Genomic DNA, 14,849 nt, shown 5'->3' with positions numbered 1-14,849 from the left:
TAGATAGATAGATAGATAGATAGATAGAAAATTAAGTCTCCTACATTTAGGACTATTATGATTTTTTGCATTGTAACAAAATTTTCAAGACACTTAACCTTTTATCAGTATTTTTCATCAAAATGATAAAAAAAAAAGAAAGGTAGTACCAAGGGAGTAATACTATGATGTATAAATCCTTTTTTTTATTGTGGTAATGTGAATATCATAATTAATATCATATTTTTGCACATTGTAGTAATGAGAATTGAGGGTTACTGTCATGAAAATAATCTCAAAATGTAAAAAATCTTAATGGCCCTAAAAAGGATTCATTTTATATATGCAAAATATAATTTCTTCTTTTTTTCTTTTTTTTTTTTTTATTGAGGAGTAAAACAGGACCAGGACATTTTCTTGAAGGTTTCATGGAGTCACCCTATAGGCCAATATGTCCTGCCAATGTAATCCGAGCACATACATGAGAACAATCAACCAAAGATATACACATTTATACCTTAAATCTTTTATCCTGTAGAACCTTCTTTATGGCCACCAGCTCACCAGTGTCACAGAGCTTTGCCTGATATACGACTCCAAACGACCCGTTCCCGATGACCTTTGTGTCCGTGTAGCTGACCTCCTGAGGTCGGTCGGGACCCTGACCGGGGGTCGCGGCAACTGTTGTAACTTTACTGCCATCTTTATCTCCTAAAGTAAAAGATGAAAGAGAGACATTACATTCAAACGTACCTTGAACATTGCTTTGTTGAATCAATGCTCCATGCTGGTCTAGCTTAATATCCCAGCATGCTTTTTTTTTTTTTTTTTTGTACGAAGTCACAAGAGCTAAAGGTGTTAAAATGCTCTTCAATGTGTGATCCTGTGTGTGTGTATAAAGAGCCTACTGTGTCCTCATTCACCTGAGCTAATTTTCGAGTAAAACACATTGTTTCACACCTTACTTCATTTTCAGACCACTGAGGAAGCACTTGACAACATCAAAATGGAAAATATATTCATACATTCAAAAGTCATAAGACAGAATTACACTAGCTGTCCCCAACTTTAAAGAAGAATTAGCTTTCAAAATACTAATCAAATTCCTTTTTCTTCTCTGCGTACTCACATTTTTATTTACAACAGTATTTCACTCACTATAAAATAACTTTTGTAACAAATGTAAAATATCTGCTTTCTTAGGTCAACCAGCTCTTCATAATCAAGTTTCTCTGAAGTCCAGTAATAGGAACTTACTACATTAAATATTTTGAGTTTTAATTTTAGAGAATGTTCAGAGAACATGATACAATAACATGAATTAAATTGCTTACAGGGTTTACCGGCACTGCATCTTCATGGCAACAAAGTTGTAATATTGAATATAACGTAGCACAGAAAAGGTTAGTAAAAAAATATTTCACACTAAAATCAATTTAACATGTATAATGTTTACCTTTTGTGGCTTTACTTTCAAAACTATGTATATTTTAACATTGATGAGTTGGCCACATTCACTTCCATTGTAAAATATACAGTGCATCCAGAAAGTATTCACAGCGCTTCACTTTTTCCACATTTTGTTGTTACAGCCTTATTCCAAAATGTATTAAATTCATTATTTTCCTCAAAATTCTACAAACAATACCCCATAATGACAACGTGAAAGAAGTTTGTTTGAAATCTTTGCAAATTTATTAAAAAAAATAAAATAAAAATAAAAAAAATCACATGTACATAAGTATTCACAGCCTTTGCCATGACACTCAAATTGAGCTCAGGTGCATCCTGTTTCCACTGATCATCCTTGAGATGTTTCTACAACTTGATTGGAGTCCACCTGTGGTAAATTCAGTTGATTGGACATGATTTGGAAAGGCACACACCTGTCTATATAAGGTCCCACAGTTAACAGTGCATGTCAGAGCACAAACCAAGCCATGAAGTCCAAGGAATTGTCTGTAGACCTCCGAGACAGGATTGTATCGAGGCACAGTTCTGGGGAAGGTTACAGAAATATTTCTGCAGCATTGAAGGTCCCAATGAGCACAGTGGCCTCCATCATCCGTAAATGGAAGAAGTTTGGAACCACCAGGACTCTTCCTAGAGCTGGCCGCCCGGCCAAACTGAGCGATCAGGGGAGAAGGGCCTTAGTCAAGGAGGTAACCAAGAACCCGATGGTCACTCTGACAGAGCTCCAGCGCTTCTCTGTGGAGAGAGGAGAACCTTCCAGAAGAACAACCATCTCTGCCTGTATGGTAGAGTGGCCAGACGGAAGCCACTCCTCAGTAAAAGGCACATGACAGCCTGCCTGGAGTTTGCCAAAAGGCACCTGAAGGACTCTCAGACCATGAGAAACAAATTTCAAAGATTGAACTCTTTGGCCTGAATGGCAAGCGTCATGTCTGGAGGAAACCAGGCACCGCTCATCACCTGGCCAATACCATCCCTACAATGAAGCATGGTGGTGGCAGCATCATGCTGTGGGGATGTTTTTCAGTGGCAGGAACTGGGAGACTAGTCAGGATCGAGGGAAAGATGAATGCAGCAATGTACAGAGACATCCTTGATGAAAACCTGCTCCAGAGCACTCTGGACCTCAGACTGGGGTGAAGGTTCATCTTTCAACAGGACAACGACCCTAAACACACAGCCAAGATAACAAAGGAGTGGCTCCGGGACAATTCTGTGAATGTCCTTGAGTGGCCCAGCCAGAGCCCAGACTTGAACCCGATTGAACATCTCTGGAGAGATCTGAAAATGGCTGTGCACCAACGCTCCCCATCAAACCTGATGGAGCTTGAGAGGTCCTGCAAAGAAGAATGGTAGAAACTGCCCAAAAATAGGTGTGCCAAGCTTGTAGCATCATACTCAAAAAGACTTGAGGCTATAATTGGTGCCAAAGGTGCTTCAACAAAGTATTGAGCAAAGGCTGTGAATACTTATGTACATGTAATTGTTTTTCGTTTTTTATTTTTAATAAATTTGCAAAGATTTCAAACAAACTTCTTTCATGTTGTCATTATGGGGTATTGTTTGTAGAATTGAGGAAAATATTAATTTAATCCATTTTGGAATAAGGCTGTAATATAACAAAATGTGGAAAAAGTGAAGCGCTGTGAATACTTTCCGGATGTACTGTATATATATATATATATATATATATATATATATATATATATATATATATATATATATAAATGAGGCAAATATTGTTGTGGTAATTAACAGTAAGCCACAAATGCTATCAACTGAACTTAACTTGCATTGCTTTAATCTGTAAAATGTAGCATTTAAAATGGAAACGAAACCCTTTTAAAGAAATCTAGAGTTCTTGCCAAACTTGCCGCAAATTTCCCACTCGTTATTTTCACATGCAAATGAGCGTGTGATTCGCCGCAAATGTTTGCCAGAAGTTTGCAGCTCTTCTGCATTAGTGGTGAACCTGCAGCAAACCTTTGGCGATAATTAATAGTTTGCCAAAATAGTTTGCAGCTCGTTTGCATCTGAAAATAAGTGGCGAATTTGCGGCAAGTTTGCCAGAACTCTCGATTTTTGTAAGGGAAGTTAGATTGGGAATCATTGTTTAGAAAGTGATCTAATCCGAGTCTAAGCGGAAGTCATGGAAATCACTCATTAGGTGCATCCCAAACCACACACTTGTGCACTATTCTACGTCATTACACCATTTTAATTGGACTACGTCAGTGTAAGTAGTGCGAGTAGTATGATAACGCAGAAAATGCAACTAAAAGGAGTGTACAACGAGTACCAGGATGATGCACCTTTTTCAACCGTCAAAACGGAAGGTGGAATGTTGGTCACTTCATGCACTCTGTGCTTGCGGCTTGGCGTATGTAGTGGAAGGGACGGAGTTACCTGGCTACCTTGCTGGTCTGACAAAACAATTGTATATAAATGAGAATGTAGCAACTAGTGGAATTTCAGTGAAGACAGCATTTTACAAATGTAAGTTGATTGCTTTACCATCACACCCCGTTTTGTGAATATGTACGTTATGGGGCTGTCACGATTATGACATTTGGCTGACGATTAATTGTCAAACAAATAATTGCAATAATGACGATTAATTGTCTGTTTGAGGGCTATGACGATTAATTGTCCCTTTAGGGCTTTTATGATTAATTGTCATATAAATTGTCATATTTCTTAAGGTTCATGTGTGCTTCATACATCTTAAGAAGTCATTTTTACATATTTAACTTCAAATATATAAATCAAATAATACAATAGGGATATACTATTTCCTTTTAAGGCTTTAAAACTATATGAATGACATTAAAATGTGTTTAGGTATCAAAATATTTCAAAATACTTAAAATATGTCTCTATTTTATAATACAAAATATATATTTTATTGTATTTATATTATATAATATAATATTATGTTATATTAAGCAATAGTAAAACATTTCTTCATTTTCACACGTTATTTTAATGCTCTTTGATGAAACCCATGAGCCATTATTTCTCATGAAGCAAAACCTTTGAGATTTAATTTCATAATTTTATCACTCCACAGAAAGAGTAAGCGTGCTACGTGCATCACATCCTCTGAGTCACTATGTGTCATTAACAATGTGTATGTACCTGCTTTGACCAGGAACATTTGCCATTACCCGATCGTTAAATTAAAGTGAAACCGGAGCGCTTTGCATTCACTATCAACGTTTATATTTATTCGTTTTTATTTTAGCGGGAGCTTCTGCTGACGGTATGTGCATCAGAGCGTTTGAGAAGCATTTCACACGCTCTTCCAGACAGGAGCTGCTCTGGGTTGATGTCCGCGGTGCAGCGCTCAGAGTTCAATTGAATGACACACAAACATTTGTGGCATTTATATATTCACTTAAAATTCCCTTAATTGGGCCATAAAATGTGATTGGAATTTAAAGCGCAAAATAATCGCAGTTATTTCAAATAACCGCGATCAGTCGATTATTTAATAATCACGACAGACCTAGTAGTTGGCTGCGTCTCGTTTGGAACGATGCGTCCTCCGGAGGTCGCATTTGTCTCGTTTCATAAAAGCGAATAGAACACTTCGAATGCAGCCTTCGAATGCGACCTTCTTTCATGGGAATTCTGAGGATGCATGAGGTGTATCCTTCGTGGGCACTCACAACCCACAATTCTTTGCTTCAACGGAAATGTCTAAAAATAAATGATGCCAATTTGCCCATAAATATGATGTTCAAACACAAGTAATGATAATTCCCCAGTTGAAGTACCTCAGTAGATGGGTGCAGAGTATATAATATGTATAATTATATTAATATATCATTAAAATAAAGTATTAGACAACAAGTGCACCTGTAAAATCTATTTACTTTTCTCTTTACATCATTATAACTCTCCTAATATGTACCTCATACATTCCCTTCTAGAGGGACTTTGTTCCCTTCTCACTCAAAGCGCTCGTGCTTGTTAAAGAGTGGCGTGCTGTCATAGCAACCATGTTACGTTCCGTTTCCGTTTGTCCTACGAAGGCCGTCTCGGTATAATGCAGCCTTCAAAGGACATGCCCAACCTAGCATGCAGCCTTCCAAACGAGACACAGCTGTTGTTTGAGATACAAGTGTTGAACTGAGGTTGGCTAACGTGCTAAAGCAAGTGGCAACACATCACATGTGTTTGAAACGTCACTTCAGGTGTTACACACCGAATGCTTCTGTTAAGTAAAAAAACGTTAAATAGTCCATTTGGAACAATACTACACTTTGAAAATGTATACAATACATGGCTGAGTGCATAGTGAATATTGTACGTCCATAGTGGTGTGATTTGTTTTCCCAAACCACGCCCCGCAGTCATGACTAAACCCTCAGGAACGTTTTCATTGGTCATCTCAATCATGCAGTCACCTGTGAATAGTTCAGACTCCAGGGCTGCGTTCCACTTCACTTTTAACATCCACTCGCTAACTCCCCTAAGCACTTCCCCTCGAGGGAATTCCCGCCGCCATTTTGGAAGTCCGTTCCACTTCGTTAAGTGAGCGAGGGAACTTTCTACTGACAGCCCCTCAACCCCTCAATGTTGACCATAGGGAGCGAGTCTACTCTGATGTACACTTCAGGCAGCTCCATATCCCACAGTGCAACTCGATTGTGACATGACAGCAGATTGCACTTCATCAACCACACCCCCACACAACTGTAATGTTTGATGGAGGTGAAGTTCGGTCAATTAAGCAGTTTAGAAAAGTTATATTGAGATTTAACAGCATAATACTTGTAGCTACCTTAAACTGTTTATCACATAGTTATAGCCTGTGTTCATTGTTATATTAACATTTTTGTTTGTGTAAATCTTGTTTAATACTCTCTAACAATTAATTCTAATGACAAAACAAAAATTAAACATACAAGGTTTATACATAAGACTCTGAAATCAATCTCCGAAAACATTGTTTTCTCAGGTGCAAAAATCACTAAATAATCCACAAACTGACATCAGCCTTCAACATGCTCCAAGTGATCAAGGGTTAAGGGTGTTCCAGTTAAACCCATTGCACGTCTTACCCCAGTAGTGGACACTCACGCAACGTAAGCAGTGATGTACATCCGAGTCCATGAGACAGAGTGAAGTTTGTAAGGGAAGGGGATAAAAATCTGAAATGGAACGCAGCCCAGAAAGATCGTGAATGAATCCGATGCCTACCAACGGTAAGATAAGCCTGCCGGTAGTTTTCAGTAAGGGTGTTGCTTGTGTTTAAGTGGTTTGGGGGGAGAAAATCAAACATGTATAGTGTGTCATGTGGGACACAGCTATTGTCAACTAGGAAATAACACCAACTAACCATCAGTGACTTTATATCATCTGAGATGTTCTGAAGCCTGAATTCATCACTCTAAGGTGAAGATCACTCCTATAATGTCCAGACTTCACATTCTCAATGACTGACAGAAAGGTGTCAACCATCAACATCAACCATATTTAGGTGTGATGCATGAGTTCAGAGATTTCTGTGGAAAGGAAAAAGAGAGGGTAAGGGAGATGATCATTTGCTCTTTAACACCAGAAAAAATGACATTAGGGTGAGTACATTTTCATCTTTATTTATAGTAACATAATTTAAATAATATGTAAGGGTAATATTCATTTTGTGATGAAATTAATTAGTATGAGTGTGAGTGTCTGTGTGTACGTTTGGCAGGTCAGGTGAGTGGTGGTGTAAAGTGCAGATAGACTGCACGTTCAACACAAGGAAATATGATGAGTCAGAGGGCGAGCGCACACACAAACTCATGCGATGAGCTAATAAGGTCTCTGCTACCAAACTTACGCAGCATGGAATTTTAATTGAGTTATGGCCCGTTACTTACGCAGGTCATCTTTCCCTTCCTGCTCCACTGACACCATCTAGCTCAGCCGGTCATTTAGCAATTATAAAAAGCATGTTATATCATATACAGACACCACTTAGAACATATGAAAATGAATTGATAATGCATAAACATGTATTAATCATGAATATGGTAAGGGTTGCAGAATTCTACAGAAAGTTTCACACATACCACACCATAATTTTATATTGAAAAATGTTCTGATTAAATATTGTTATTGTTATACATGGTCAAATTTCAATATTTCTGGCTAAATTGGTGATGCTTTAAGAAAAAAAATACAGTAAAGCCAAGAGCACACTACATGACTTGCAGTCAGTGCCTGCGACTCACAGTCTTGTTTTCTGTGGTGCACACTAGGGGTGTAACGGTACACAGACGTCACGGTTCGGTACGTACCTCGGTTTTGGGGTCACGGTTCGATACGAGTTAGGTACAACAGGAAAAAGCATCAGATCCCAAATGCTAGGTTTCTTTTCATTTATTTTGAACAGACAGTAGTGGAAATTACAGTTTGTTCCACCTAGCGGCATTTAGTCCCCCCTGAGATACTTGGTACAGTACAGCCTTCTTTAGTGTATTAAGCACTAAGCAGTAAACAGAATGCACTCTTGCATAGGCCATATTTTTTGTAGGGTTGATAAAAAAACAAAAGGTATTTGGTCACAATCAGCTACAAAACTGAAAAGCATCACTTGTGTTATAAAAGTACAAAATAAATAGAATAATGAAAAATAAATCTTGTGCATTAGGAGAAGCCATTATTGTTTTGGGTTGATGCATAAATGGTCTCTTCTTCTGCTCTTTTTCCTGTTGTGGCGGTTAGCGAACAGTGTTGCATTACTGCGCGCGCTCCCTTCTGGATTGGAGTGGATCACCTGTGTCTTCTTTGTCTGACTACATGCACCGAACCGTGACATCAGTACCGTGACGGTTCGGGACGAATACATGTACCGTTACACCCCTAGTGCACACACTACACGACAGATCGCAGACTGGGTGCATCAACTGCACGACCATTCGGCCCCAACAGGCCCTGTGTAGACCTGGTATTAAGATGCGTTTTGGGTGATTTGAGCACAAGTGAGTCTGTGACGAGGAGGAGGGCGGGGCCGGGCCATGACTACGCACGCCCAGCCCCCAATTGGGCTAATCAGCCGAGGAGAGGGATAAATGCAGTGGAATGCAGCAGTTCGGGAGAAGAGAGCCACATGCAGCTGCCATGCGTGCGTTTGTGTTTTGTGTCTTTTTGTTTAAATTAAATATTATTTTGACTGTTCAGCCAGTTCCCGCCGCCTCCTTTCCCAACCTTAACCTTGTTACATTGGTGCCGAAACCCGGGAAGGAGGATGGATGCGCTGTCGAGTCGCCACTGCCATCCACCCAAAGGAGCAGCCGCGGCCATCCGCCGGGGGACGGAGGAGTTGCTGCCAACCGCCTGGACGTGGAGGAACGGCCGCTGTCCGCGAGGGGAGGAGGGGCTCGCTGCCAGCCGCCTGGGGCTGTGGAGCCGCTGCGAGGTGCGGAGGAGTTCCCTACCGGTCGCCAAAACACGGAGGGGCAGCACTACCTATGGCATAAAAAGGGCACCATGAAATACCAACATGCAAACATCATCCCAATGGTACAGTAAAGTGGAGAGAGCATCATGATTTGGGGCTGCTTTGCTGCTTTGGGGCCTGGACCACTTGCCATCATCAAGGGGAAAACGAACTTGCGGAACGCTCGACTTCTGCAGCAGCAGCAGAACCTGGGGATCCTGCAGATGACGCCCATCCAGAATTCTGCAGCAATGCCTTCACAGTGAGACATGAGCATGGCATATCGAGGCCAGGCAGGTGCACAACCAGGCATTTACCAGGGTATGAACCCAGGCATGGGCCAATTGCTCCAGCAGCAACAGCAGCACCATCCCAACCAAAGTGGCATAACGATGGCACAGAGACAAGCGGGTGCTGGCGGACAAGGAATGGTAGTCGGAGGAGCGGGAGGGTGGGTATGGGCAAGGAATGCTCATGAACCCGGCCCTCTCGCAGCAGCAAATGAAATCAGGCATCGTTGCCCCTGGTGGGCAGCCATTGGCCAAAGCCCAGGTTCAAAGACTGCAAACCATGATGGGAGGTGGAGGCCAGACGTGGCCTCCGCAACAGCAGCAAAATATGCAGGCCATGGCTGGTAGGACTTCAAACGACATGGCGTTTAATAGTAATCCTGCATATGCCATGCAAGGTGGGCAGCCTCCTAGGATGGCCAAGCAACATTTTGCCCAAGCGATGGGTGGACAGAGTATGGTGGACCCACGTTCTATAAATCCAGCAGCAATGGGTGGGCCAATGATGCCACACATGGCAGGGCAACCAAGGGCCAACCAGCCAAGGGGTATGGTGATGCCAGCCATGAACCAGGGCGTGCCCAACATGGCTGCTTTCGGACAGGGGTCTGCTCAGGGTATGCCTGGGTCATCAGTAGGGGGAGGGCCATACATGCCAGGTGGTCAGCCTCAGGGCTACCAGAGGACGTCCAATCAGGACCTGGCATATGGTTACGGCAGCCAATCAGGGGCTGGGCCTGGGTTTTCATTCAGCCTCTCGGATGGGACAGATTTGGATTCAACAGAAGGTTGGATGGAAGAGTTTTTCCCCAACCAATAGCCTAAGGGTTTTTTTTTTTTAATAGAACAGTTTTATTGAAAATGTGATTTTTGTTTTGTTTTTTTATTACATGGTTTTTCTTTTTCTTTGTGAATTCCCAAGTTTATAAAAATATCCTACAGGATAATGTCAGGGTGAATGTGCACCAGCTGAAGCTCAGTAGAAGTTGGGTGATGCAGCAGGACAATGACCCTAAACATCGAAGTAAATCCACTACAGAATGACTTCAAAAAAAGAAAATCCACCTTTTGGAGTGGCCCAATCAGACCCCAGACCTTAACCCAACAGAGATGTGGAATGACCTCAAGAAAGCCATTCACACCAGACATTCTAAGAATATGGCTGAGCTGAAGCAGTTCTGTAAGGAATGATGGTACAAAATTCCTTCTGAACATTGAGCAGATCTAATCCACAGCTATCGGAAACGCTTGGTTGAGGTTATTGCTGCCAAAGGAGGATCAACCAGTTACTAAATCCAAGGGTTCACATACTTTTTCCACAGCACTGTGAATGTTTAATGGGATATGTTCAATAAAGACGGTTATATCCCTTTGAAGGGTAAAGTTTAAACTCTTGTTTTATTAGGTGGTGCTCCGCTGCTGTGGCAGTATGAGCCCAATGTCTGAATGTGTTTGAAGTGGACAAATTTAAACAGTTTGGACCCCGTAACAGCTGTCTTTAGCCTCATCCTGTTTCAAATGGATCGCCCAAAATGCATCTTAAAATTACGATATCGAAATTAATTCACAAACTTGCGAAGTTTAGTCAAGATAACATTTCAACAAACATGAATGAATGGCTCACACCTGTTTATGCGCTTATTTGCAAATATATGCAAAGAAAAGAAAATAAGAAAAAAAAAAAACGCTGAAAATAATAAAGGGCAGCGGGTAATTTGTTTTTTAATAATTTTTTGCCTCCTGCTTCCAAATACATTTCTCTCCTCTTGCACTCTCTCTATATTTCATTGGCTTTGGCTCATTGTTAGTCTCTCGCTTGTCTAGATATCAAGCTGGTTTGAAATCCGTCGTAGTGTCTGCGACTAGTCGGGGCATGTTGCAGGACTGCACACACTACAGGACTTTTAGTCATGATATCTGAAATTTCCTGTTGCTGACTCAAAACATCAAAGGAGTCAAGCTTGAGTCGTGTAGTAGAGCGCAACAGGTTTAAAACGCTGTTGCCGGTTTACTTTCAATAGTGTCACAAACACGTTTTTTCAATGATGTAACAATTTCTTCAAACAAAAAAGGCAGATAAAAATGCCTTGCTATACCAGACTTCATTACAGCCCATGTAAGAATAATATTAATTCAATATTTACCACTTTATGAGCACATTTAACAAATTTAAAACATTTAACGCACTGTTCACTGAAATGTAAAATTAATTCCTATGGGACGATCTGTATATCTTGTCTGAGCGAGCAACATGGTTTAGTGAAGGGTCAGTTATCACATTTTACTTAAATCTAATCCACAGAATTCCACAGATTTTGAAAAAATGTGCAGATTCCATATGAGCCTACCAATAGATATATATTTAAACTTATCTATAATAGTACTGCCAGGGATAACTACATTATGGTTGCTTTAAAAACTTTCACAATAGTATATTCTTTGATATCAGCAATAAAATGCAATTTCCCTGCTATGAAATGCAGCCTGCTACTATGTGCTCTGACAAACAGGTCTAGACACCGACTGATCTGCCATGTGATGATAATGAGTATGTCACACAAACAGTCAGGTGTTGTAGCCCCTCTTTAGGGCACACCCAGTGGAGGAAGTCACACTGTCTCAGGCCTGGGTGTTGCTATGGCAGCAGCATGAGTCAGCTGGTGAGACTGAAGGTGGTTTTACACAGGACACGGTGGGCAGCAGGCTTTGCTTGCGATCTTGCCGCTTCTCATTTGTACAGGCCTTTTCCATTCACATGAGAAGTGGTGCGAAATGCGCCAGTTGAAGTGCAATAATGCCACCCACTATTTCAGCTCAGTTACTCCGTCTGAGGCATTACTGTAATTACTGTGAAAGATATGTTCAAAGGATTTGGTTCAGGTAAGGTGCCACTAGGATGGTGTGTCCATTAAAACACAATAAAGCCCATTCTCATCCAATGACCAATGTGACAACAGCAATGGTGCAATCAAATCCCAGAGCTGCATGGTATAAAGTCATGCACACAGCAACTCCATGAAAGAGCTCTCAAAGAGAGAAGGAATGTTTGCTTCAACTGCTTGCTACATGCAAACACACCAAACATAGGTGGCTAATCAATGATTCACTGCAGCTGTGGAGACCTAGCTCCTCCCCCAAACAGACTACATCATCTGAGCCAGTAAGAATTCTCAACATACTGTATTAGTTTTCATGTAAGTGATTGATAATAAAAAATGCCACTTATTTTTGACAAAATGTGTTATAGCTATAAATATTGTAATTCGCTATTTTTTTTTATTAATGTAAAATTATAATATCAGGGCTAAACAATGTAGGCTAATTGTAAATATTGATGGCATCTTGCCACCTGTCTCCACATTTAATGAGTTCCGCATTTTCTTTAATGACTAAAGAAACAGACAGCATGTTGCTTCATATTTTTATTGGCAAACTGGTATAGTATAAATAACATTTGGGATTTATATATATTTTATTTGGGAATGGGAGGGCTACAAATGAGCATTCAAAATCCACCAAATTCCATCCAAAATTGCCCGTCTGGGCAATTGTATTTTCTGTATGTCTAAAGTTAATGTTTCAGACACCTGTTGCAGAAGAGAAATTAAAGTATACGGTGCATGGCCCACTAAATTGTCATGAAAATAATGTCACAAAGCAAAAAAATAAAAATAAAAATAATAATAATAATTTTTTTTGTATGCAAAATACAGTATAATTTAATATTTCATATGACCTGCACACGTTCTTAACAGAGCTCACATGATTTGCCAAAGTCATGTTTTTGCTTTTGTAATAAAATAAGGAAGTTTTTGGTTTAGTAAACCAATCCTGACATGAAAACCATGCTGATTTCAGGGAACTAAAAAAGGAAATGTTTCATAACTTTGCAGAGTGCAGTGCATCCCCATGATGAATAGTGAAGAATCACTTAATGACAGAATCATTTGATGACTTCTAATGATCCATGTGAGAATGGCAGGATATTTACGCATGTGTAGGTGAAGATGTGTATTTGTTTCAAAGAGACATTACCAGAATTACTCAGCAACTCTTTCGGATGAAAATGCATTGTGTGATAAAGGTGTTCAAATGTAAGAAAATTCCATTGACTATGTCGGATTCATGGCCTAGCAGTTAGTGTACTTATTTCAGATGCATTGACCCATGGTACTCGAGACACCGGTACAAATACAATCTGTTGCGTACTTTTTTTTACTATCTTGTCAATAGAAATTTGTTGAATACATCGACAGTATCTGTGGCATAATATTGATTACCACAAAAAATAATGTTGACTCATTCCTCAGTTTGTAAAAACATCATAAATTGTGTTTATGGTAATACACTTACAATGGAAGTGTATGGGGAACGGTATTATACCACAATAAATGTTCAAATACACTGCGTTTTGAAAGTTTAGCCACAAGACTGAAATATTGGGCTAAACAGGTTACCATTAGACTAGTGTGATTAAAGCTATTAAGATTATCACATTTTGCTTACAATTAATTGTCATGCAAATAATTGCGATGAACGATTTAATTGTCGGTTTTAGGGCGTGTCGCGATTCTGACGACTAATTGCCATGCAAACTGTCAAAACATGAAATTCACACAGGGGTAGAATAACATGAAAAATAATATTTTAAACATAATATTTTCAAACCTTTAAACCATGTCTCTCTTATTTTGGTCAACTTTATATTTACACTGTTGTTTTTGGAACCCAGCCAACATGAATATTTTATTACACTCACCGAGCACTTTATTAGAAAGACCTGTACAACTACTTATTCATGCGATTGTCTAATCAGCCAATTGTGTGGCAGCAGTGCGATGCAAAAAATCATGCAGATACGGTTCAGTTAATATTCACATCAACCATCAGAATGGGGAAAACATTTGATCTCAAGTGATTTGGACCGTGGCATGATTGTTGGTGCCAGACTGGCAGGTTTGAGTATTTCTGTAACTGCTGATCTACTGGGATTTTCATGCACAACAGTCTCTAGAGTTTACACAGAATGGTGCCAAAAACTAAAAAAAAAAAAAACATCTAATGAGTGGCAGCTCTGCGGACGGAAACGCCTTGTTATAGGAGTGGTCAATGGAGAACGGCCAGACTGGTTCGAGCTGACAGAAAGGCTACGGTAACTCAGATAACCACTTGCATGTAGGAAGACCTTTGAGATTCTGTGTATTTGAGAAAATACAGCGTTCATGACTTTAATATATTCGCTTAAAAACACAAAAACATTTTGGACAGCAAGATCTGACAAAATGTGATGGGAATTTGAAGAGCACAATAAATTGCGGTCATCTCAAATAATCGTGATCATGCCTAAATCGATTAATAACATCTTTGCAAAGTTAGGTGATATCCAATCTTTCACCTCATGTCATGACCATGCAAAGCCTGTAAACCATCCAACTTTCACAGGACACCCACAAGGACACCAGAAAAAGCCATGATGTAATTATCCACAAAGAACTGTTTACATGCAAACCCCACCCACAGGAATTATGTCAATAACATTTAAGCTGCATTTAAGAAGTACATCCATCTAGAAAAGTAGTCCCAACTTTAAAGCTCAAATAACACACATTTTTTTCCAGAAGAGGTAAGCAAATTCTGTACTAAAAAACATGAAAAACAAGACATCAATTCTG

The 14,849-nt window shown here is 39.9% G+C and overlaps 1 protein-coding gene across 1 annotated transcript in view; it reads right to left on the bottom strand.

Annotated features, from left to right (window-relative positions):
• LOC127444093 (glycogen synthase kinase-3 beta-like) overlaps positions 1–14,849 on the bottom strand; it is a 40,344-nt gene that overhangs the window by 22,447 nt on the left and 3,048 nt on the right. The window contains exon 2 of the mRNA XM_051703275.1: positions 497–690. Coding sequence (XP_051559235.1) covers positions 497–690 — 194 coding nt within the window. The remainder of the gene's footprint in view (positions 1–496; positions 691–14,849) is intronic.

The sequence above is a fragment of the Myxocyprinus asiaticus genome, chromosome 7, assembly GCF_019703515.2.
Source record: "Myxocyprinus asiaticus isolate MX2 ecotype Aquarium Trade chromosome 7, UBuf_Myxa_2, whole genome shotgun sequence".
Classification (NCBI taxonomy): Eukaryota; Metazoa; Chordata; class Actinopteri; order Cypriniformes; family Catostomidae; genus Myxocyprinus; species Myxocyprinus asiaticus.
The sequence above is the reverse complement of the archived record's forward strand: the minus strand, read 5'-3'. Positions and strand labels throughout refer to the sequence as shown.